The sequence below is a fragment of the Astatotilapia calliptera genome, chromosome 20 (assembly GCF_964374335.1).
Source record: "Astatotilapia calliptera chromosome 20, fAstCal68.1, whole genome shotgun sequence".
Lineage (NCBI taxonomy): Eukaryota > Metazoa > Chordata > Actinopteri > Cichliformes > Cichlidae > Astatotilapia > Astatotilapia calliptera.
The window spans coordinates 14,937,581-14,964,341 of NC_137441.1; the positions used below are offsets into that span (position 1 = coordinate 14,937,581).

The following is a 26,761-nucleotide window of genomic DNA, read 5'->3' on the forward strand; positions in this document are numbered from 1 at the left end:
GGGGCCTTGTTTACTTAAATTGTGAGCTAGGTTGTGACCATGATTGTAACATTTCCGGCAGACAAGCTAACATCATATGATGGATGGTCAAATGTCTGTAAAACCTCAAGAGAGATCTAGGGCCTCCTAATTTGACCTCTGTAAACACTTTCCCACAGAGTTTATACACTCACTGTGTCACTCGTTTTGGGTCACACTGAATAAAAAATTCTGCTTATTTTGTAAATCTTGCTCATACTGTGTTTCGAAATTGAGTATTTTCTGTGATCTGAAGACACACAATAAATTGCTAAGAACAAGAGAGTGGTTTTAAAGTCTGCGGTAAACCTCACATCACATCTAGTATTTTGCAACAAGATGGCGATGGTAGAAACGTTAATCCCAAGGCTTCAAAAGGGGCACTTCAGAACCCAGTGGTAGCTATGTCCATCTTTTATACTGTCTAAGATTGCTTTGAACTAAGTAGCTGGTGTCTGTGAATGCACTATAGCATCTAAATAAGCTGGCCTTTTGTCCAAATCACTTATGGCTCCCCCCCCCAAAAAAAACCAAGATGGTAATAGCATTGATGTTAAATCAAAGCTTCTACACAGGAATTAACAAACGAGTCGGTAATGTATATATAATGTTTTGTCTGTCTCTTATATATAACATCTTTAAATCTTCACTTTGAGTAAGGTGTAATTTGCTACCTCCTACATGTAAATGAAGGCCTGCACTCACCAGTGTGTGCCTCTTCATGTGCTCCCTTCTGGTGAACTTCTTGCCACAGATTTCACAGGGGTAGGGCCTCTCACCAGTATGGGAGCGCATGTGCCTCTTTAGGATGCACTGGTGCATAGCAGAGAAACTGCAGTAGGGGCACTTGAACTTTTTGCGGATCACCGTGAAGTCATTCACTGAAAGGAGAGAGAAAGGGAGGGAGGATAGAGAGAAAAAAGGGGGAGAGAAAAAAAGAATTGAAGGTTGAGTGAAGCTTGTTTAAATAAACCAACATGTCACTTTTTAGTTACTGCATTTAATTAGCGGCATGGTCTAGAAATGTACCATCAATTCCCATGGTCACCCCAATCCCCGTCAAAGCTACGGTTGCCCTGGCAACAGCTCTTCCTCTATACTAAAGTAATAAAGGCAAAGAGATACTATAAACACATAACACAACAGCCAGTCTGCCTTAGTTGCACTAGAGGGTCTCTACTATGGACAGCGAAAAACACAGACAGAAAGACAAACACAGACAATGACAAGAAAATAAAATCACCCACACAAAGAAGGAATATTGAGTCACACAAGGGGAGGCAAAATACAACAAATATTAATACCATGTCTTAGTGTTGTGTCGGGGTCTGGTGAATCTTTTATTTAAAGTCTAGATTTAAGTGGTAGCTTAGGTAAAAGACATCGAAGTAAACTGTTTCTCTGTGTTTGTCTGTTTCTAGCCACTGACACAAAGCATATGACTCGGGGAGACTGGAATTGGATTTACGAATACAAAAACACAACAAACACTAATCACGTATAGTTGGGAGTCAAACATACGGTAGGGGTTACAAGCTTTTACAATATATTTACCTCCATCTGCAAATCGACTTCTGCTCTGATTAAATATTCAAGAAGCACATCACAAAAAAAGCATGCAAATACACATGAACTGCACAACAGTTGTTTTTTTTTTTGGTTAAAGTGCAAAAGTAATGAGAGAAATATTGCAGTGTGTGTATGTGTGCACATGTGTACATAACACGGATAGCTTCATTGAAGAATAAAAACGGCAGCAACGTTTAAAAATTTCCATCATAGTTTAATTACAGCATAAAATCTACAAGTAGAATCTTGTTTGAAAAGTACAGCTTTTGTACAACACAGGGATGTCAATGAGAAAATCTAGAATATAGAACAAAATATCTTTCAGTATTTTTCACATTTTGCAACAGCACTCAAAAACAGCCTTTCAGTATTTTTCATTTCTACTCAGTGACTGGCTCTGACTATTTCCTGACTTCTGCGAGCCTGCTGCTCTGTCCCGGCTGCTGGCTAGGACAGGGCGTGCTACCTGAAAATGTGGGATTCTGTGGTAGAAAGGATTTGGCATTTAGGAATTCCCCATGTATATACACAGGATATGCACACAACAGGAAGCGGACAGATTCCCAATTGACACCAGTTCTGCTATTCTAAGCACAAAGAAGTTGCAGCTCAGTGTGCTCAAGTGATAATTAGAAGTAAACACAGGTGAATAGCTTCTCTTTGGGCATAGTAATCACAGTATGCGTATACACAATAAACCTATTTACTGTAATTGGGTTTTATCAAGACAGTATCTTGTTGCATGTTAAAGGCCTGCTGTAAACGAAAGAGCGAAAATTTTGGCAGAAATTGGTGTGAATTTACATTAGCAATGGGTTTCAAGCCAGTGTTCAAGCTGATTCCAATAATCCTGCTTCTGCCCATCGACATCCTCCACCACTTCTCTTATTATTCTCCTGCATTTGCCTACTTGTCTCTCTTGATCTCTCATTTTCTACCCCGTGCTCACAACCACACCATTATCTATCTGCAGCCGTGACATCACTAAGATCATCCAGAATCTGGCCTTCATTGCCCACTTCCTCTTCAGATGAGAGGTCAGAGGTTAAGAGGGGCCGGAGCCGTGAAGGACCAATTACTGTCCAGCTCCAACCACACTCAGCCGTTGCAAGAATTACAGATCTGGGAGAGAAGAGATGGACAGAGAAAGAGAAAATGACACCACCCAACCCCCCCTTCCAAGCTGCTACTGATCTATTGTTTTAGCTGGCTTTGTCTCGTTCAGCACATCCCCTCATCTGTACCGATATGACAGTCTTTGACTGAAAGCTGTCATGTCGCACTGAGTTCAAGATACTGTGCTCAATAGCGGTGGATTTTGGGGTCAAATTCTCAAATCGAATGTTTTTGTTCTGTGTTTCAGTTCTTTTATGACAGTTCCTTCTATCAGCTGAGGCGTACTGCCCCTGGCATCAGTCATATTCTCGCCTGGGTTTTTATTCTGTCCTTATGATGCAATGCTACAAAATTCCTGCAGGTGGTGTGGTTGTGTGGGCTGTGACTCAGAGTAATGCCTGGCAGATATCTTTGAATGTCTTTGTGCCCCTAATGCAGGGGTGGACAGAAAGATAAAGATCTCTCTGCCTAAAAAGGAGAGAAGAGTTTAGTCAGACTGGTGGCTGGCGACAGAGAGTGAGACAAGTGGTTAAGGTCGGGGAGGTGGAAACCCCCATCCCCCCCCAAATCTCTCAACCCAGCACTGCAGTGGAAAGTAATTCACCTGTTCATGGGTACACTCAGTGCTCACTAAAACTATTCGCTCAGTCTAAAAAGACCACATATATTTTCAGTCAAAGGTTTGTTTTAAACGTATCTCTCTTTTTTTTTTGCATAGCAGTTGTGCAGTTTTGACACATTAGTCGTCAGTTTGAGTCACCATTAAAAAAAAAATAGTGACATAAAACTTTGCAAGCAATAGAAAAAGTCCCTAGATATTTATATCCATAATCAACAGACATATGATTTTAAAAGGAACTCTTACTTTGTTACTGCGATGACACCACAGAGTATTTTTTGGCATGAACGTAAAACACATTTGAGGATACACGACTAACTGATGGGTAGGAAATTGTGTAGCGTGCTGCCTGTAATTCCACTCTCAGTTTTCCACATTGATACTGTGATTGTGATTGTCAACCTTCATCTGTTGCGTTACTCGCCACAGTGGGTCTATAGTCCCACCCTGAGACATTTCCATTCCAATGTTGCCTCCCAGTATAGCTCCTGGCACTGACCCCACCTGGCAGCACACCTTTACATGTGTGGCCAGGTTTTTCTGGGTGCTAAAAGCCTTGGCACAGGCAGGGCAGGTGTGCCCTCTCTCTTTGGAGTGAACGGATGACAGGTGCCTGTGTAGGTCTGTGCGGTCTCTAAAGTGTTTCAGACAGTACACACACTGCATCAACTTCTTCTTGAAGTGGATGGTCTTCTCGTGTCGGTCCGCATTAGATTTGAGAGTGAAGCTGGCGGGGCACTGCGAGCACAGGTACCGTGCCGGTGCAGGCTCAGCTACCGCAGGCCGGTATAAAGACTGAAAGGGAAAAGGATGATTTTGCGGATGTTGATGGGGCTGGGTTGGTTGGTGGTGCGGACCTTGGATGCTTGGCCAGTCAAGGGACAAGGCCATCAGAGATAGGGTGTGGCGGTACTCGTGCTCCCTGAGATGCTCCAGGCTGCGGAACAGCCGTTTGCACAGGGAGCAGGCGAACCCCTGTGAGGGCCAGGCACCGTGCTCTGGCACAACCCTTTCCCCTAATCCAGCCTCTTCACCCAGCCCAAGCAGCCCTTTAGTCCCTCTGCCAACCACGGGCACTGACGCAGGCACAGTCAAGCCACCCGCACAACTCCCCTCGCCCATCTGATCCCTCTCGACAGGAGACTGGTCACCTTCCAAGGCTGAAATAGTGAGAAGGATGGTGAGAGTGAAAGTCAGAGAAATAATGAGGTACAATAAGCACAAGCTTAAGTTATCACGACTATTAAATTGTGACAACTTTTATAGCATACTCCATACCTGTGTTGTATTCTTTCGTGTCTTCTTTGTCTTTCGTGCCCTCCTGTAAGCGCAAAACATATCGTTATGTCACACAGGCATATTTATACAGCCTGTATGGAATGTTGTCTGGACATGCAAGAGGAAGGAAGATGGTACAAGCTGTGAAGGCAAGCTTATTTAAAAAATAATTGTAAGAAATGAAGAAACAAAGACATGGAAGCAGAAAATTAAAAAGTAAAGCAAAACAAGGTCATGATTATTCAACGACTTTGAAACTGGAAAGCAAACAGAGAAAAAAATAGTAAATCATTTCTGGATGCTACAGCTGTCTCATGGGCACAGAATGAACAGTTATGCTGAGCTACAGTGTTAATAAATGAATTACAGGAGAGATACTCATAAACTCAAAACTCTCTTGGGTGTAAGCAAGGTGCACCTAAACACCCGTCCCCACACTTTCTTTCCTTCGGCAACTAAACTAAACTCCACTCTTCTTCTTCTACTCCATGCTCCTGCCATTCCTTCACCCCCGCCCATTTGCTCAGCCCCTACACTCCTCCTCCTCCTCCTCCTCCTTCCTCCTCTCTAAGAACAGAACACCATGCACTGGGCAAACAGATGGCTTGTCCGTAGAGATAGGGAGGCTTGTTGGGAGGCAGGTCCACTGAAATCAAATGCTGCTCCTAAATGCTCACCCGCACACACAGCGCACACACATAGACTGGCACAAAACTCACTGCTACACATGCTCATATTGCCATGCTCTCTCTTACACACACACACACACACACACACACCCACTCTCTCACTCACACACTGAGAAGAACAAACAATCTCCTGGGCTGCGAGAGCAAACCTCTCATTGTCTACTTGTATTGATTCTACTCACTCTCATCACACTACCTTGCCTGTTATCTGCCATCTCTAAGCACACGCTGCCATTGTGACTAGACGTGTCATCACTAATGTAACTACTACGGACTACATTACCACTAATGTTGAGCAAAGACATTTCTGGCTTGAAGGTGAATTCAAGTCTAACTATATTAAAAGATTATTTGAGAAGGGAGACATGAGCGAAGAACTGGCAATCTGAAAGGAAGAGAAAAGCAAACAAAGCATACAGAAAAGAAAGAGCAAACAAAGGAAAAAAATAGCATTTCTTCTCCAGCGAAGCAGGAAATATGCCAAATTCCACAAAGAGAATGAGATACAGAAAGGAATTGAGCAATGATGTGCTAACATTTTAAAAAGAACTCTCTCTGAAATAAGGGTAATATCCCCATTAATCCCCAATTCCTTCTTGCAAAAACTCCTAGCTTGCTCCCACCACATCACTTGCCACTTCCTACCCTCCATCACCTCTCAAACCCCTTCGGTGTGTGCGTGTATAGAAACAGGGTGATGCTGCCCCCTGGATACTTATCTCCACTGTTAGAACTTTTATCTGAGTGGAGTAGCAGTGCCCAGAGAGCAGCCTGTGCCCTGGAGCTGAGCCAGGCTCTGGTACACTTACCTCAGGCAAGGTGGAGGGCTCTGGGCCCTCAGGGGCCTCTTCAACTTCCATGTCCAATCTCTCTGAGTGCAGCAGGGGTGCCCCAGCCCTCAGACCGGGGGCCTCCAGGGGCCGAAGCTCAGAGGGGTGCAGTGGTGTGGGTGGAGTGGGTGGGCAGTATGCTGATGTTGATGTTGTTGATGATGATGATGATGGCGGTAGTGGTGATGATGATGGTGGAAGATGAGGAGGAAGAAGAGGAAGAGGAGGAGGAGAGGAGCCAGCCCCCTGTTTGTTATGAATAGTGGCCCCCGTGGCCCCTGGCCGAAGCGTGCTGCAGTAGTTGTTGGAGTAGAGCCCTGAGGAGCACAGGAAACGAGTCTCACCCACCCACTCACGTACAACTGCAACTCTGCAAGCAGCTGGCCACCAGAACACAACGGGAGAGAGTGGGCAGGGGGGCACACAGAGGCTGCCAGTGCTACACTATCAAACACTATGCAGAGGGGGAGGAAGAAAAACTCTGAAGTTTCACTTTCCACCAGCCAAGGGGAAAGGGTTAGGGCTTCTCTTCTCTCTTTCTCTCTCTTTTTTTTTCTTTCGCTCCTCTGCTCTCCTTCTCCTTCCACCCACATGCGTGCGCAGAGGATGGCAGCGGGTGTGTGTTTTGTGAGTGTGTATGTGCCATGTTGTGTGAGTAAAATGCATATAAGGAGAGGGCTTGAGGATCCTCTGTAGCGTGGAAGGAGATTGTTTTGGAGAGGAGCCATCTTGCAGCTCAAGTGAAGATTTTTTTTTTGTGCACGCAGGGTAAAGGACGACTACATCGACCATGTAAGATGTTTACCAGCAACAAGTTAAGACACGCTGGATAAAATTTCAATTTTTTTCACAGAACCTTTAGCTTTCCACAACTATTCACACAGAGCCTTTTTTCTGCTACATTAATATCACCATTAGCTGGTACTGAGAGCGCATTTCTTTTTTTCTCTCTTTCTTCGCTTTGATTAATAGTGTGTATTAATCAAAGCATAATGTATCGCAAGATTCTCTAGACAGTGCGTGTACGCATGCAAGCGTGTGCAAATGTGGGCAGCATTTTGGGGAATGTCTCCAGAGTTATGCAGTGGGTTAGCCATTCATTGCCCTCCTCTGCACAACGGACAGAATCACACAACCATGAGGCTCGGCCGTGGATGGATTCCTGGAATGTTAAACTACCGCACCCGACACTCCCCACTCCCACTCACTGAGAACACACACAAATGCTTAACTCCCCATCTCTTCTTCCCCACCCCATCAGTGACAGGGGAAACAGCATTAACAGCGAAGAGGAAGTAGAGACCGAGAGTAAACGGATGAGATACAGGTGAAAGGGAGTAGCTCATTAACAAATGGTGTTCTGGCAGTAGACGGTTCTCAGGAAAGGGCTTTCATGGAATAGTTAATCAGTTTTGGTTCAAGCCTCTTGCAGAAATGCAACATGTAACTGAATATATTACAGTGTCGTATCACTGAGTTTAATATTTCAGTTGTGTCTGGCAAGCTTTAAAGTATGCAAATAGCAGTCAGCTGACTGCCTGCACAGCGGCAAGAAAAAAGAAAGACAAGAAAAAAGTAAAATAATTGCATTACTTAAACATGGCTCAATAGGAACTAACATACAATCGTCATCCCTTTCTTTCACCTGCCATCCCAATGGAGTCTGTACTTATTACATCTGTTTAGGCTTTAGGGAAGCAATTACTGGAAGTTGACTGACCAAGGTTACTAATTAACTAAAAAGCTCTGTAAGTTTGTTAGGCGAAAATAGCAAGATTGGATTGGATTTTACCTCTCTGTAACCTCACGGAAAAATGCTTAATGACACATGGCTAGTCATAACCTTTGGACAGTGTTGTTTACTTTTTATTATTTGAAAAACTATATGAACAAAAGACCGTGCAGGTTCGGGTTCATGGCAGCTTTGTGCACATCCGCGTATTAGATCCCTCCACTTGCAGGTAAGAACTGTTGAATCCAAAAAAGTTGATATATAAAGTAGACTCAATTTGAAAATCCAAGTCTGGATTAGATTCATTTCCATCTGCTTTTTGAATTAACCCTCACTGTTCTTCCTTTACAGTTGCAGTACCAAAAAAAAGAGAGAGAGAGCCAGAAGACAAGCTATATAGGATCCATTTGTTAAATTTGGAACAAAATTTGTGTCACAATCATAAATAAATTTTGAAAATCTCTTGGCAGTAGCTGTGGAATGAATGGTAGCTAGTGCACAGAGGTGAGTCAATTTTTAAAAGTAGATGTGAATTGATGAGAGCTGGCAATGGAGGGAAAAGTTCAATAATGTCAGTATAATCTCTATAGTTAATTGGATGTTCCTAACATCCTGTACATGGTGGCAGTGTGGGCAGGTGTGCAGGGATGGTTTTGCAAAATCCATTGTCTGGAATTGACTCTCTGACGCACAGAGGGGTAGTGGGGCCAAATCCCATTGATCTTAATTGGATTTTGGAGGTTGATTGACATACACACTGATTCCACTGTATTTTGGCATGTGGTCCGTGACCCATGCAAAGGATAGCAAAAAGAGAAGCTGTGCATTTTAATTCCATGTCCTGTCAACAAGATGGGGGTCGAATCAGTTTGACTTGCTACATACAGAGAGAGATATTTCCAGTATGATCTTATTTTTGGATGCGTGGATGTTTAGCAGAAACCTGGTTTATTAAATCGTCAGTTATGTCGGGGGAAAAAAAAGAATGAGAGAAAGAGGAACAAGATGAAAGGGTGTGGGAGGTGGTAGCTCTATGTCAAGGCCTTTTGCTTATATGCAAGCCTCTCTGGAATTGGGACAGGTGACCTTGCTCTGCCTCCTCCGCGCCTAGATCAATACTTTCCCACTATTTTAGACCAACATGCTTTGATGCTCCACAGCTGAAGTAAAAGAGGGGGGGAAGAGACAAGAGTGAGACAAATATGGAGGAACTGCAAGAGCTGGCCAAAAGGGGAGGGAGTGAGGGAGAGTGTGAGGGATGAGTGTTAAGGAGGGGTGAAGGAGAAATAGATGGAGGAAAGGAGGGACGGATAGCGTGAGGGGGAGTACAGGAGGGAAAAAGGACAGGAAGGATGTTAAGATGGGTTGAAGGAGAAGCGGGAGGAGAACAAGAGGAGGGGAGGGGAAAGGGCTGAATGGAAGGAGGGAGGCAGGGAGCAGTGATCTGTCAAACCAGGCAGACTTATCCTCCGCCCAGTAATCTGAGGTACAGTGTTTGTTTATTTTCTGTCCTCATTTAGACACAGGGACAGACCTGGGGAGGGAGGGGAGGATGTTGGCCATCTCGACAGGCCCATTTCCCCAACCCCTATTGTGTAGGGAATAGAAAATAGGGTTTGGCTAACCAAAACCCTCCCTGAGGTTTCTTTGGTGACAACTAAAATACAGATATAGTGCTCATTCAATGTGTTTTTTTTTCCATGCACAGAGCAAATGATTAACATTCTCTGAATTCTCCAAATCCCCTATTCATATAGTCAAGGCTGAGTGTATCTGTAAAGTCTGAGTGTGTATCAGAAAGCCTCTTCTTCTCTTTTCTGAGGCTTGTGAGGCTGTCTATCTGTGCTGTGACAGCATCCGATTCTCCTCTTTAAGCCAACAGAAACATCTCAATCCCACACACTTAACACTGACACAAAAGGAACGATGTGATGTGGCGTGCATGTGCGAGCGCGTGCAACTGCGAATGTGTGTTTTGGTCTATTAAGTCTTGGCCCTGTCTTTTATTTTGTAGGTGAGTGGGGCTCAACTGAAAAGACATGACTAGGCTCAGAGTTGTACCCTTCCTTTGCTTTTCTTCCGCTCACAAAAACAGGCAGAACTCGGGACAAAAGATCCAATTACTAGACTGTAAAAGCTAAAGAAACAAACACACGAGTTGAATACACACATGCGCGCGCACACAAATGTGCCCACGCGGACGTGGACTCAAGCAAATGCATGCTCACACTGGGACACACACACACACACACACACACACACACACACACACACACACACGCACACACACACACACACACACACACACACACACACACAGTTTAACACCCTCATTGAAGGCAGAAAAAACTGACAGAACAAAGAAAAAAAAATCTCTTGTTAACACAGACAAATTAAGCACCAATGCGGCCGCTTATTGATCTATTATTGATATGATTAGGAAATGATTTATTACAGTGTAACAGGAAAAATTCTGTGATTTAAGAGCTTATTTTACTAATTTTAGCTGAGCATATCAGATTTTAAAGAGAAGAATAATTATTGGTTGCTCGGTCGTGCACAGATATATAACAAGAAGCAAAGATTTGTAGCGAACAAATAGGTGAAGATCACCTTTTTATTGCTTGCTGTAATTGTGTTCTTTGTTTATGACATTTGGTGAGTTTGGATGTATTTGTTCATTTTGAAAGACCTTCTAACAGCTTGCAGAGATTTATATATTGTAGTTGGAGCAATTCGGTAAGTAAATATCTGAACAGTTGCTGCTGCACTGTTGTGTTATTTTGCTGCGGTGAAATACAGCCGTAGACCCACTGATACCCACAAAGAAACTGTCACATAAAACCAAACAAATTTTCTCGAGACAGCACGAGCGATCCCAGCAAAATGTTCTCTCACTGAGTCACTGCTGACTAGTCATCACTGGCATTACCACACAAACTGGTTACACACTCAAGTGGCACCACACACGCACACACACACACACACACACACACGCGTGCACCAATATGCACACACAATTGCACACACAGGGATTCAGAGTTATCCAGATAACAGTGGCTGATGAGGGAAAGTACTACAACAGAGGAGGCGCATGCCAGAAGCAGTCACGCCTATATGTTTTATGTATCGCAGGTGACTACGTAAGCAGGTAGTCAAAGATAAAGTAGTAGAAAATTTGTGTATGTCTAAGTTATATTGAGGTGTGTGTGTGTGTGTGTGTATGTGTATAACAATCAGGGTGAGTGCAGTGTTAGTAAATAGTGACTTACAAGACAGGGAGTGTCCTCCTTTGGGCAGGTACTCATACAACAAGGGGTTATCATCTCCCATCATCTCAGCCCGCAGTGACAGCAGGCTGTTCTTACTCATCAGCGCTGCCTTCAGATTGGCTACAGATGAGATTGTTCCACCCCCGGCTCCTCCCCCGGCCTCCTCCAATTCGTTGGTGCCCAGGAAGCTGGGCTCTGTGGCAAGAGGCTCTTCCTGTTTGAGGAAGAAGTCGAGGCGTTCGCCACGGCTGTCTGAGCTGTTGGGTTCAGTCACGTCTGCCCCTGAATAGAGATGAAGTAACAGAAGACGGGTGAGGTTCTTGTGTCCTTATACAACTAAAAATGAGTGACATTAAAATGCTATTCAAGCTCAAGCTGGTGTTTTAAATCACTGAAGCACTGTTTTAATATATTTGAGGGATTATATGTTTCTCTATAGGATGAAAATTCCATCACTTTTGACACTGTGAAGCATCTCCAAAGGGGATAAACAGCGATGGCCAAACTACAAAAAACAAGAAAAAAAGTTGACACTTTTAGGTTTCACCTGACAGTGATAACAGCCTGAGTGAAAGCACAAAAAAACACCATATTAAACCAATCCTTTCAACCCTCTCAGCCAAGTCATCGTTTACACCCAGTGTTTTTGGTAGCGACTACCAACACGTCACCACTCTGATTCATCCCTCACTCTCCTCGACTCCCTAACATACCTCATCATCGCCAGTCAACAAAAATACAGAGAGATCATAAAGAGACAGTGTGAGACCGAATGGCAGACACAGACGTGATCCATGTGTGCGCGCGTGTTTATGCGCTATGCCTGTGAGCGTGTGTGCTTGAGTGTGTGTGTGTGTGTGTGTGTGCGCGTGTGTGCATTTAGCCATCAGACTCGTTGAAAGCAGAGAGAAGCTGTCAGCAGTAGACATGTCGCTGGAGGTTCCACTGTAGATCTACAAGACTGTCAGACCACACTGCTGACGACAGCTCTGCTCAGCACACACACACACGCAAACAAAAACACACACAAATACAGACACAAACACACTTTTATTACCTCCTAATTGACATTTAGCTGATGACAGGTTGCTTTCTCCAACAAAGAAGTAGACAAAAATACACACCAGGCACATCACTGGCTTAGAGTCTTTGAAAGAATGGCTTGTCTACATCTAAAACAAACACAGAGACTTCTGAGAGCTAATGCAGACTTGAGTCTTGCCTTAAGGAGAGGGGTGTGTGTACATAATTATGTGTGACTGTTCTGGACAGAAACCTTCTGACATCCTAATATATAAGTTTACCGTTGCACAGCGCCCATGCAGCGACAGCTGAAATCACACTCAGAGCTAATGGGGAATAAACAGAGTGAGGACAGTAACTAGGGTGATGCGGGGGCACTGAGAACAGAAACGGGTGGGGAAGCAAAAGAGGAAAGAAAACATGAAAAAATTTAATGGAAGCAAGAAAACAAAATAGCCCTATTGTTCATTTTAACTACAGTTGGGCAGTGTTAAGTGTTTCCTGTGCAGCCTGGTGGCCGTCTGCTGCAGGGGAGTCAAGGTGACAAAGACAGTAGTTTGGCTCCACGTCTGGAATACCGATGGGTATACAGCTTTTTCTCAGCTTACTAGGTCAATGCTGACCACCCTCTCTCTCTCCCTCTCTCACACACAGACACAGGGAAACTGTCAGTCATTTTTCATGCTCGGGATAGATAAATGATCCCAGATCAGATGGATGGATACACGTTCTGTATGCATGGCTGCGCATATAGATCTGAAAGGTGTAGAGAGATATGAGTGAGATATTGAGGATGGGCCGCCTCAGATGAGAGTGATATACATACGAAGTAATCAGTAGTCATCAAACGGCTAGCTAACGTATCACAAGATATTAAAAAAAATAAGGGTAGGGGGAGTAAAGAGGGAAAAAAAGAGGAGGCATGGGCAGCGTAGAAAGAGATAAAGGAATAAAAAAGGCAAGGGAGTGTAAAAGCGGGGGTGTTGAGCTGTGGAGGAAGCACAGATGATACACACAAGACACACATGCGTGCATCCACGCACACCCCCGTCCCACCCGCACACACACACAAAGTTAATTAAGGAGGGGGTGTAGGGGTTGGCGCACAGGGCATGAGGTGCAGGAATTCATTAGAGCTCTGCCCCCTCCTTCAGTGGGCAGCCCAGCAGCCACAGGAGTCAATCAATAACATAGATCTGCTGTTGGCCAACAACAGCACACACACACACACACTTGCACAAATACACACATATATGGAGAAAGAAGAGGCAGACAAATGGAAGGAGAGAGGGAAAAGAGGGTCATCTCTGACCCCTATCTCCTTCCACTCATCTGTTCATTGGGTGAGTGAATGACCCCAGAACGGTTTCCCAGCATCCCCTTAGACACGTGCATCTACAGATGGAACATATCCGCACTCCTCACAGTCATACAGTAACAATCCTTCAGTCACACATTGTAGATTGAATGGAAGGGTTATGGAAGAGTGATTGCTTCATGGTCTCCTTGCAGATGCCGGTCTAACTTCTGTCTTGCACAGAAAAATGTGTGAAATGAATTTTTGTATTTGATGCATTAGTGAGCCACTTTCCCTTGCCTGCAACATGCAGTGCCATATCCTGTTTTTCTGAGGATATACCCACATATCCGGGACTAAGCGGGAGATATTAGAAATTAGTATTCAGCTGATCGCAAACAGGCTTCCTCGCTAAATAATCGCAATATACGGTATAATCCGCCTTTACTTATGTAAGCTTTATCGGGCCTGCGTAGATGCTGTCTTACTTAAACCTCATCCTGTTCTTACAGATAAAATCATTTACCACACCAGAACCAGTCGCACCTAATCCCATGCGCGCAGCTTATGGATTTCATCATACATGTGCCGGGTTTGGTTGAGGATTTGTAGATACACATATTGTGGTATCTTTCAAAGGCAATAGGTTTATCCCGAGTTTTAGAGACACTGTGGTTACATCATTCCTTTGTGCACATATGCTGAGTGTTAACGTACCGGTTGTCATGAGGCAACCTATGAATTTCAATGGCGTGGAATATGGCTTTGAACTGCGTGGTCAGATACAAAAAAAAACAATAGCATTTTCCTCGTCTTTTTTTCCCCCTCCTCTTTTCTTCTGCCTTTACAGTGCAGCGGTCTCTGTACAGTGAAGGGAATTTTCATTTTCCCCTTCATAAAAGAGTCCGAATAATTTAGATTTCTGCTTTCTGAAGAGATCTTCCGTTTAATTTGGTTGCCATGGTAGCCGGGCACCCTTGGCTTCAACATTTATGCTAAATAAAACCCCCTTTTAAAAAGAGAGACAAATATGTGGAAATGGTGGGTTCTCTTTGTTCATGTGTGTGTTTTGGGTGCGTGTGCGCGCGCATGAGCGATGCTGCAAGCTATGCAGGGGCTTGAGTGGGAAAAAGCAAAGGAGGAATAAGACTTGCCTTGGAAATAAAATAGGTGTGCGCTGAACTATACTTCAAATGTGTTATGAGGAATCCTGAATTTATCATCCATTGAGCGAGTTACGGCTAATGGATAGAAGATAGAGTTTTATGCGCTGTGGTTGGAGGCTGCACTGTATCTAAGTGATATGTGTGTGTGTGTTTCACAAGGGGAGTTGTGTTACTAGAGAGCACGCTTTGACGCAGTAAAAAGGAGGAGAGAGAAGGCCTGAAAAGGGAGGGAAGGGTCGGGTGACCCAGTTTGACCTCTGATCTTCTGTTCTGATTGTGTGTGTGCGGGCGGGTGTTTGTGTGTGTTTCGCGCTACAAATGCCTCCCTCTTCTCTAAATGAAGCCTGACACTGTTTTGGGAGGGAGTTTCCATTTTCCAAATATAAAGATTCTAATAGATTTAAAAAAAAAAAAAAAGAAAGAAAGAAAAAAAGGCACAAAACTCCCCCCAAAAAGATTTCTACAGGTTTCGCACTCAAGCGCACATGACCTGGCTAATGATGGACACGCTCCTTCAACACCTCGAGTCACAAACACACACTCACATAACTCACCCCGCCTTCAAATCAACAGAGACAGTAACCAAACACAATGGAGAGAAAAAGTCCAGGGTGGTTAAGCAACGAGTTACTGAGGCTTGACGACCACAAGAGAGCTGTCAGAGAAGAAAGTAGGGCTTGTGTGCATGTTTGAGTATGAGAGAGCGCAAACAAAGGAGAAAGACTCTCTCAATGTGTATCTCTCCATGCATATATGTGCGCATGTGTGCGTGAGAGACAGCGGAGGATACAGAAAGAAGCCTTGCCCCAAGTCGGCCCGGTTAATGGCTTGACCAGCCTGAGGTTGAAAAGGACAAGGCATTACAAGAGCCGTGTTGCTCACAAGACTGTGAGCAACACGCGCGCCGCCGTCACAGCGTCAAGCTTCCAAATGAGAAAATGAAAGTCTCTCCTTCACCTTTTATTACAAACAGTTTCGTACGCTGAACCTGTGATTAGTGCCTGTTTGTCCTCGAGTGGACAAAGAGGGGAGGGAAGGTGGAACTTGCTTCCTCAGCATGCCAGAGTTTGAGAGGGTAAAAAAGTAATTTCAGCTAAGAAGGGGGAGTGAGGCACTAAAACAGCTCAAGAATTCAGAGGCAATTTAAAAAGCAGTGTGGGAGAGGAGAATGAAAAAAATGCTGGGTTAAAAAGGAGGGAGGATGGAAAGTAAAAGAGGTTGTTATCCTCTCTCTCTCTCTCTCTCTCGCTGTTGCTTTCTTTCTCTGTTGTTTTTAGGGACTAGCCGGGCCACAACCTCCAGGAGAGATAGGGAAGGATGGGTGGGTGGGTGGGTGGTGGTGGGGAGGTGGATAGGGAGGGCAAGCATAAATCAAGCAGTGCCTGAAGGCTTTAGAGGAGGGAGGGACAGAGGGAAGAAAGTGGTAAAGGACAGGAGAGAGAAAGAGAGAGAGAGAGTGAGATGATGGTGCTGGTAGTGATGGTGGTACTGCTGGGGGCTCGGAGGAAAAAGAGAGAGTGTGGGTGGAGGGGAGGAGAGGAGAAAAGAGAAGAGGAGCACAACGATTGCAAGAGTGGTGGGGTGAGAGGTGGACGGTGGGGTGATGGAGCGTGGGTGGGTGGGTGAGTGAAGGGGAAGCGAGGAGAGGTGAGGGGGAGGTTACAGAGGCTCCGGGAGGGAGGGTTGGGTGGTGACGGTGGGGGCGAACGAGCGAGTGTGAGAGTAGGCTACGGAAAGCCAGCTAAATTTGAAAACGCTTGCCTTTCTCTGTGCTTTTGCCCGTGTCTACATGAAGACGGCAATGCTAAACAACCACAAGATGCAAGCATGTGGGCAGAATTAATCAGGATGTGATCTCACGTAATCTGGCTACGGTGCAATATCTGGCCACGGTTAACCTCCTCAAGTGTTTTTCCAGTGCATTTGTATTCACGAGGGGGATATACGTGTATTTCTAGGTAGGATTTATCCCTTTTTAAAATGGCGGTCACACTTCAAAGCAGTGCAGCACAATTCATCGACACATCCGTAGGCCCACCTACCCGCAGGTGTCAAGCTAACAGCTAACACTTCAGCCAGCCTCTTTTGCACTTATTCTCGCTTACCGTTTCCTTTCTGTGGCTTACGTGTTATATAAATATCACTGAGCTGAGCATTGTAGATCACATCATTCAACAGGGAGTGACTTAAGAAGAATAAGCTGTCCAAATGAGAACAGTTGGATTTGCTTGATCCTTAATGGATCAGTGCTCTAAGTTCCAAGAAGTTCTCAGACTAAATATTCAGATTGGTTGCTTGTTAGCGTCCATATGGGAGGTTTAGCTCGTACCTTCTGAAGCCTCCCATGTAAGTTGTGGCAGTGGCACAAACACAAATGACTCTCAGCCAGGTCCTCTTAAGTGTCACTTTTACTCGCAGTTTGATTTTCTTCTTGAGGTTGATAATGGAGCTTGATGAATGATGTAGTTAGTGTTAGGAAAATGTCATGGTTGAATTGCAAACTTTTGCAATGCCAAACACACATAGGGCAGGGCTCCATGCTCTGTTTCTTAGGTGCCACGTTTTTCTACGTATACAAGTGACAACCCTGGCATGCATTTTATATCTACTTAGTCACATGCTTCCCTTTAAAATGGAAATGACCTTGTCTGTCATTTAATACACTTTCTTTAAACACACTAAATATATTTGTACCTTTAACTTCTGCCTCGCACCTGTCTGCTCTTTTGTGGACCAATCTGTATTCTGACAGAATAGATTCAATAAAAAAAATGTCAGAACACAGCATACGAGCAGCACTTTTTTTGTAATGACCTGATGTCCCTTTTCCTGCCCTTTTAAATGCTGGTATGCACAGGACTTTCATCCACCAGTAAAAGCATAATGGAAAGTATGTGAACCACTAGTATCAGAGATTTCTAATGACATACAGGTAAAAGGTAGCGTCAGTTCAGTCAAACAATCCCAGCTGGTGGAGGATATCATTGTCAGCTGACGTGGGGTTATGGCTCAGCTGATATCCTTCTACACATCCAATTAGAAAATCTCATTTAGGCCATGCTGTTTAGGCTTGCTTTTGTTGCTGTCTCCAAGCCGCTTTGCAACCCACCCCCTCTCCTGTAACTCCTTTGATCTTGTTTCAGACTTAAAGTCGGTTCTGTGATGCGGTCTTGCTGCCAGCATTCTCGCCTCACGCTTTCTACATATGCACCTGAAAACAGAGCTTTATAGTTAAATATGAATGAATACAGATAGAAATACGAATTTTCTTTTGACTACAGTGGTCATGACCGAATACATTTTTACACGTCCGGTTAAACGCTGTAAGGCTCAAAAGGCAATTTTCTGTTGATTTGAATGCTCACCATAGTGGAGTTTCGTTTCATTTATAATTCTAAAAGGCTGAATTCTGAAGCATTTTGATGAGCCTTTATCGTTAATTTGCTTTTGTAAAACTACTGGCTTGAAGGACCTCTGTGTGTACAGAAGGCCTAACTAAGTATTCACATCTGACTCATCTTTGATGGTCTGTGATCACTGTTCTTTTTTTTACTTGGCTAATTTTTGGACAGTAGAAAGAGAAAAATATCTAAATTAGAAAAAGAAATTGTATCTTAAAGACGGCTGTGTATGCCTCTTTCCTTAACACAAGTCAGTGAGGCACAGTTCTGTTAAGGCCAGTGGACTAGAGATCTATTTTTCTACAGTTTAAGTGTTTGAGCGTGGACAGAGATCTTCACAAAATGCCACAAAGCAGTTGTTTATCCACACTGTCAAAATTAGCTGTGGACGTAGTCTGAGTGAGCAAGTGAATGACTGAAGGAAGGGAGGGAAAGAAGAGCGGGTGAGTGCGTGGGGGATGGAGGATTGCAGGGCTCAAGGTAATCTGGGGAGTTAATGCAGCTTAGAGGGACTGAGAGGAGTGGGAGGGAGGTAGAGAGAGGGAGAGAGGGGGAGTGATGGCAGAGAGAGAGAGAGAGAGAGAGAGAGAGGGAATATAAAAATAATAGGGTCAGCAGGGAAAGAGAGGGAGAGAGAAATAAATGAAGATATATCAGAAACAAAAAAGCCAAAGCAACTGAGGGGGTAGACAAAAAAGAGAGAGAGAGAGAGCGGGGAGTGTACAAGCTGGTGAGATAGGGAAAGAGAGAGAGCGATCCGAGTAAGTGCGTGAGATAAAGAGTGGGCTAATGAAAGGTAGGGTGAGGCTGAGTGAGTTGGCGGGCAGGAGGGAAGTCGACAGAGAGAGAACGAAAGAGAGCGGGGGAGAGGTCTGCATGGGGAAAGAATGCTGGGTGGGGAAGGAAGGCAGACACGCAGGGCTTTGTGCTAAGAGCAAAAAGAGAGAGCGAGATCGAGAGATTGAGAAAGAGTGAGAGGTTATGTCTTGGATTTATACATGGGAGAGGACCCGGCTCCAATGCCCCCGTCCAGCCCAGTCAGGGTTGTATTTTGAAGGGTGAGTTGGGACACGGAGATATTGAGAGGAGGGATAATGGAAAGTGGAGGAGGAAAATGACAAACACTCAGGGTGGGGATGGTATAGCCTGTGGGTTACTGGTGTGTGGGTTAACACAATATTTGACTCACACTGACCAACAGAAAAGCTCGAGTCTAACTATCCAGCCGGTATAATCTTTTTACTGCTCGGTGGAAATAAATTTAAGACAAGTTTAAGAAGCAAACAAAGTTGGCAAATGTCAAAAATATTTCCAGCTGGACATCCTGGAGCAGGTTGTGGAACTATAAATGAGATAAATGGCATATTAATGTCCACATATTCAAGAGAGTTCAGTGGTGAGGAAAAATGGTATATTATATTTTCTTAAAAATATCTCACCTTTCCACAAACTCACCACATAGTTGTGATGGAAGTTTCTGGAACTGATTACAGATACCACTGCCTACTTACCTACTTAAAATTACAACAATATGATTATTTCATTTCATTTCAGAAACAATTAGTCATGAAACCAATAATTCAAAACACCTGATTAACGAAAAATCATTAATAAATCATTTGCACTGGACCCAAGTGTACAGAGACTCTTATTTAATGTTTTTAGATTTCTTCAAATTTAGCACTCGGTTGTGTGCAGACAATTGCATTTAAATTCATTTGGTTAATGTTTTATATCCAAAGGACGGCAGCTCGAATGCTCCCACCAAGTGACTGCCTGACAAATGTGCAAACACACAACACAACACATGCACTGCAGTCATACAATACAGTCACAACAGGTGAGCGGGGAGCGGGCGACCAGAACAAAAGTTACTCCACAACCCACCAGTGTCACTGTGCTCCATCCACACAGGAACACTTCACAAAGTGGGAAGCATAGGGAGTTACATGTACCGGTACTCTGGAGAGCATTAGCTTGCTGTGGAGCTGCCCAGTGACCAGAGAGGCTATTGCCCCTCTTCCCTTCTCTCTGCTCATCTCTCCCATCTCATAACATTAAGACTGTGCCTCTGTGCTTGTATCCTTGGCAACCTGCCTCCAACAATGGAGGCAGAGAGCTCTGGCCTCAGCATGGGAGGAGTATGGTGTCATGGAGAGGAAAAAGCAAGGGCGAGGAAGATAGAGGGAGATGGAAAGCTGGCACGGTGACTGCAGAGAAAGGGAGAGTGAGGGAATCACTGTTTGGCTCATATACAGACATACGAATGAAAATGAAGGAACAGAGCAAAGGGTTAAACAGGAGAAGGAAGCGCAACAGATGAGCTATATATGAGCATATACACCTGTGCTAGCTGCAAGCTTGGTGCTAGTGGATCAGGGGGGATCTGTGTCACTCCTGAGCTGATAAAAGCTAGATGGATCTCAAGATCAATCACGACAGATCTGGACCTTGAACCTCGCACTACTCCACGAGCCTGTCAGCAGTCTGAAAACCAAAATCGACGATTATCTGTCCTAATGCAGCTCTGAATTGTGGTGCTGTAACCAGCGTGGAGCTGATTACACACTAACTGTGCAAATCCAAGTTTGGCTTTCCAAGTATCAACTTGTATTTTTATACTTGACTCAAAATTTTGCTAATCCATATAAGTGATTCATATGTTTGCTAACCTTAGACTCATTAAAAGCTTTTCAAACCAGATTGTGAAAAAAGGAAAAAAAAAGGGGATTTAGTACTAATATTTGTCTGCAAAGACAAAATTTGCTGGGGTTGTTCTGCAGGGGAAATCACAAGGGACGACATGGGAACGACCGCAACAGCAGAATCCCCACAGCTTGTTCCCTCTATGATACAAATATAAGGGATAAGAAGTGTAAAAATCACACTGCATGGACGGAGGGGAAAACCAGAGCAAGGGACGCCTGCATAAAGAGGACTGTGTTCATTTCTCTTCCCCCACTGCACCCGAGCTGAGCCATTGAGATTAATTGCTTATGATCAAATCAGCAGAAGCTGTGCAAATTAAAGAGCCCCCACCCCACCCCAGCCCAGCCCCCCACCCGCACTACCCTCCTCCCTCACCTCCAAAACATCTCCCACCCATCCCCGTGCCAGACCCAGTGGACACTGCACGTGATGAGCTGCAGAGCTTATTCGAGGCTACAAACGTGTCATTTCCTCTTTCCCCAGAGAGGAACAGAGAGCAAGGAAAGGCCTTCAAATGGAGCAAGGGTCGGTCAAGTAGCGCAGACTATGTGCGCGCACAAATACATGTTCAGCTGTACGCACAGCCTCGTACAGAGACACACGCACGCGCACACATGCACACACTGAGTCAGTACCCCAAGCAGAACTGCTGATATCTCACCCCACTTCTCAAAAGCGCTTCTCTCCCTGCTTCTCCCTCGCTCTCTCTTTCTCATTAAGAAGCCATTAGAGGAAAGGGCAGCGTGAGACCACATGACCTCTTCCTAACCCCTGTAACCCACCCTTGAAAGGGAGGGAGGGAGGAATAAAGCGAGGGGGGAGAGAGAAAGGGGGCAAAATATATAAACAGAGTTGGACAGCAGAAGAAGGACACAAAAGAGTGGAATGAATAAAAAGAGAGGTGAGCAGTGAGAGATGAGACAAAGAAACCCCACTGCAACAGAATGATAGGTAAGTGGCAGAAATACCTGAAAATCTGTGAGAGGTCAATTTGACTTAATATTTGGCCATACAGTAAGCTTTTATAGTGATTTTGGTGTTTTTCGGCTTCTATTAAAGCAATCCTAAGAGTGATGCAAGACATAATCTGAACTTGTGTTTGCATTGCAAAACAGGGACATTATGTCACTGTACCACCAGATCTTTTTCACTTGTTCTAGTAAAACATTTTACGCTCACTGTGAGATGATTAGACATGCTGTTTGCACCGGGCTCAGTGGAAGGATGGAGAAAGATAGAGGAGGTATGTATGAGTCAGAATGGAAGAGAGAGGTAAAGAGGTGTGTGTGATAAGTATGTAGTGATTTTAGAAGAAGGGGATAATTTGGGAGTGGAGGGGAAGACGGCTAGGCTGCTTCCTTAGTCGGACACAGGAATGTGGAGCGGGCGGATCCCAATGTGTGTGTGTGTCTTTGTGTACGCATGCATTTGTGCTAGACAGGAATCCCTAACCCCCACAGACTTCGGCTCCACTTATCAAGGTCTAAACAGAGGGGTATGAAGGGGGAGAGAGGGAAGAAGGGTCTGGGTGTCCTCCGCTATCAAATCTACCTCTCACCCCCGTTGCTCGCTTTCTTCTTTCCTGTACAGCACACAGACACACACACACACACATCTACAAAGACGAACAAAACTAAACCTTGAAGTTGGATGTCTCTGAGGCTAGATAAACTACGGGAAGGCCAAACAGTCTAACCACACAGAGGGGAAAAGAAAAAAAAAAGCCAGGGTCACAATTACATTTCCACCATATACAAACTTTTCTCTATCTCTTTGTGCCCTCCTCAAACACATGCTCACTTACATATTTACCACCATGTTCCACTGCCTAATTTCTCATTCACTCTGACTTTATCAGAGAGGTTTAACCTTTTTTTTATGGTCACTCAGGCGAGGTGTAGTGTCAACTGGGGGATTTGATGAAGGGAAAAAAAAGATACGGGTACAGTTGCTGGGGCCCACCTGAAACAAGCCCGTGACCCAATTCAGATTCAGATTTACTGACATATAAGAAAGAAGGTTTTGGGGGTGGGGCAGAAAAAAAGATAGAGAGGAGATTAAGTGGATCAGATGAAGTTATTGTTTGCATGCTGCTGCTGGAGCATGAGGGTAGCGAGGAGGAAAAAGTTGCGAGGCGAGAGGCAGAGGAAGGTGGAAACAATGAGGAGTGTGGGCAGGCAGGTGATCTGGGGCAAAGGGGTTGGGGAAGAGTGGGAGACAACGGGAACAAAAGGAGACTGTGGCCTCCTTTTATCAAACTATGTTAAGGGACAGCAAGGCACAGAGGATACAGAGACCTGGAGTCCTGACGTCAATTCTGGGCTAACCGCTGTTCTAACAGGAGAAATATGTCGCCGTAAGTTCGTCAGAGAAAAACCCATCGATGTTACACAGAAAGGCAATGCTAATACAAAAATAATGAATATAGACACTTGGGAAAGGAAAGACTGGCCTGTGTTTGTAACCTCTGACAAACCACCAACAGTGTGACATCACTTGTTTTTTTTCTCTCTGCAGCTTTTCCCTGATGTGTGTTTACATGTGAAAGAAGTCACACAGCAACTAAAAGCAGGCCATTTATAGGTCCTGCTGCTCTTTTATAACAATATATTATATTGCATTTATTGTAACTGAGTGAGAAAATTTAGAAATGAACATTTTAGTATGAATTATGAATCATGTTGGGTATTTTTTATGGCGCTAGCACTGATTTGTGTTTAGAAATGTAATAGCACATGTGTTATCATCATGGGATGATTATATGAATTGTATTGAATAGTGGAGTGTAAAATCAGGAGGAACTGCTTTCAAACTGCAGTGAGGCAAGGCAAGAGGAGTTTTTTTTTATATGCAGTGGGGCAAAAAAGTATTTAGTCAGCCACTGATTGTGCAAGTTCCCCCACTTAAAATGATGACAGAGGTCAGTAATTTGCACCAGAGGTACACTTCAACTGTGAGAGACAGAATGTGAAAAAAAAATCCATGAATTCACATGGTAGGATTTGTAAAGAATTTATTGGTAAATCAGGGTGGAAAATAAGTATTTGGTCACCTCAAACAAGGAAAATCTCTGGCTCTCACAGACCTGTAACGTCTTCTGTAAGAAGCTTTTCTGTCCCCCACTCGTTACCTGTATGAATGGCACCTGTTTGAACTCATCATCTGTATAAAAGACACCTGTCCACAGCCTCAAACAGTCAGACTCCAAACTCTGCCATGGCCAAGACCAAAGAGCTTTCGAAGGACACCAGGAAAAGTATTGTAGACCTGCACCAGACTGGGAAGAGTGAATCTACAATAGGCAAGCAGCTTGGTGTGAAAAAATCAACTGTGGGAGCAATCATCAGAAAATGGAAGACATACAAGACCACTGATAATCTCCCTCGATCTGGGGCTCCACGCAAGATCTCATCCCGTGGGGTCAAAATGATCATGAGAGCGGTGAGCAAAGATCCCAGAACCACACGGGGGGACCTGGTGAATGACCTGCAGAGAGCTGGGACCAAAGTAACAAAGGTCACCATCAGTAACACACTACAACGGCAGGGAATCAAATCCCGCAGTGCCAGACGTGTTCTGCTGCTGAAGCCAGTGCATGTCCAGGCCTGTCTGAAGTTTGTCAGAGAGCACATGGATGATACAGCAGAGGATTGGGAGAATGTCATGTGGTCAGATGAAACCAAAGTAGAACTTTTTGGTATAAACTCAACTCGTCGTGTTTGGAGGAAGAAGAATACTGAGTTGCATCCCAAGAACACCATACCTACTGTGAAGCATGGGGGTGGAAACATTATGCTATGGGGCTGTTTTTCTGCCAAGGGGACAGGACGACTGATCCGTGTTAAGGACAGAATGAATGGGGCCATGTATGGTGAGATTTTGAGCCAAAACCTCCTTCCATCAGTGAGAACTTTGAAGATGAAACGAGGCTGGGTCTTCCAACATGACAATGATCCAAAACACACCGCCCGGGCAACAAAGGTGGCATTTGAAAGTCCTGGAGTGGCCTAGCCAGTCTCCAGACCTCAACCCCATAGAAAATCTGTGGCGGGAGTTGAAAGTCCGTGTTGCTCGGCGACAGCCCCAAAACATCACTGCTCTCGAGAAGATCTGCATGGAGGAATGGGCCAAAATACCAGCTACTGTGTGTGCAAACCTGGTAAAGACCTATAGTAAACATTTGACCTCTGTTATTGCCAACAAAGGTTATGTTACAAAGTATTGAGTTGTATTTTTGTTATTGACCAAATACTTATTTTCCACCCTGATTTACGAATAAATTCTTTACAAATCCTACCATGTGGATTCATGGATTTTTTTTTCACATTCTGTCTCTCACAGTTGAAGTGTACCTCTGGTGCAAATTACTGACCTCTGTCATCATTTTAGGTGGGGGAACTTGCACAATCGGTGGCTGACTAAATACTTTTTTGCCCCACTGTAGCACCTTTCAAACACTACAGCAATTCAAGCAAGTACAAGATTTTAATAAAAAAAACCTTTATTACAAAAAGGTATCATTGAATTATTTGCATTATTACAAATGTGACTATGCACTAGCATTTCTTCTCGCTTTTTTAAACTTTTGGAACCTAACCTGGAAATTCTGGTTTTACACAAGCAAACAAACTGACACAGATCCTGCTGATGAGGAGGAAGTTTAACCCACAGCTCTGCCTTTATTTGAAGCCCATGTACTCAATCTGAAACCACACACACACACACACACACACACACACACACACACACACACACACACACACACACACACACACACACACACACACATGGCCGCGCACACACACACAAACGCACGGCACAAGAAGTGGCTGTAGCTCCAGTGTACGAGATGAATGAAAACAGAAGTGACAGCGTAAATTGACAGGATGGTTAAAAAAGGTCCAAACAGACGGAGGGAAGGAGGGATAGAGGAGAGAAGAAGGGGAAGAATACTTGTGAAGGACAGATAGTGGCTTCCAGGACTGTTTTCAACAACGTCACTGTAACTATCAAACCCAAAAAGAACCGCACACAAACACACACACGTACACAGCCCAAGCCATAATTGTCCCCTGTGGTGATTTTGGCCTCTCCCTCCTAGTTTCTCATTGCTGTTGGCCAACTCTTCTGTATCTTTAACACTTTCTTTTTTCCTTTTTTTTTTTTTTTTTTTTGAAAGAAAGGCAGAGGGGTGGGAGGTGGGGGGTGTCACAAGAGAAGGAAAGAGGGATGAAGGAGAAAGAAAGGTCTAAAGGAAGGAGGTGTAGAGGGGTGTGACAGCGGAAAGGGGGAATGAAGGGAAGGAGGGAAAAAGAGAGAATGAATGTGTAAGAGGAAGGGAGACTTTGCCCTCCAGCGGGAACACTCCCACGATTGTGTGTGTGTGTGTGTGTTTGTGCGTGTGCACGCTTGAGTGTTTGTGTGCGAGTTGTGTCACAGCCAAACCGACACACCCACAGGCTGTAGACCTCTATATCCTGTTCGGGTTGTCCGTTTGTCCAAACATCATGCCCTCCTCCCCCTCCTCTTCCTCATCGCTCCCCTTTTCTAACTGGTCGGACAGGGGTAGAGGCTGCTGAGGGAGTGGGTACAGTAAATAGAACAAAGCCACCTTTCTAAAATAAACAGACTGGGAAAGAGGAACTTCACATTGACTGAAAATGAGAGAGAAAGAGAGCGCATGCATTTGACTTGATGAACTTACTGTAAAGTACTTTATTTTAAGGTTAAACTCTTTCCTAAAGTTGCAGCTTCTGCTTCTACATGTCCGTCACTATGTCGGCGTACGTGTTTGCCCCTCTTTCGCTCTCCCCCACACTTCAGTATCAGTATCCTCCCTGCTTGTGCTTGACTAACTCTTGGTAATTTTTGGGTACCATGTCACACACCATGAGCTAGCAGTGTTATCCAGGCTCACTGACTACAAGGACCATTACTGGATATCAGATCACTGGAGGAGGGAGGCATCCTAGCGCACATCACATCACATCTCATGTGTCTAAATCAGGCGCTTTGTCATGGATCCTCCATCAAAGAGTGGAA

At 44.4% G+C, this 26,761-nt stretch overlaps 1 protein-coding gene across 3 annotated transcripts in view; it reads right to left on the bottom strand.

The window, feature by feature from the left end:
- Positions 1–26,761, bottom strand: part of zbtb46 (zinc finger and BTB domain containing 46) — a 63,833-nt gene that overhangs the window by 4,808 nt on the left and 32,264 nt on the right. For 2 of the 3 annotated variants that reach the window (XM_026153773.2, XM_026153772.2), the window contains exons 4-7: positions 11,124–11,405; positions 6,099–6,436; positions 4,601–4,643; positions 1,781–4,482 (exon numbers count right to left, since the gene is read on the bottom strand). In XM_026153773.2, the coding sequence (XP_026009558.1) occupies positions 3,686–4,482; positions 4,601–4,643; positions 6,099–6,436; positions 11,124–11,405 (1,460 nt within the window). In that variant the 3' untranslated portion in view covers positions 1,781–3,685. Of the gene's footprint in view, positions 1–723; positions 900–1,780; positions 4,483–4,600; positions 4,644–6,098; positions 6,437–11,123; positions 11,406–26,761 lie in introns of those variants that run through there. The other variant, XM_026153774.2, reaches the window with a different exon arrangement.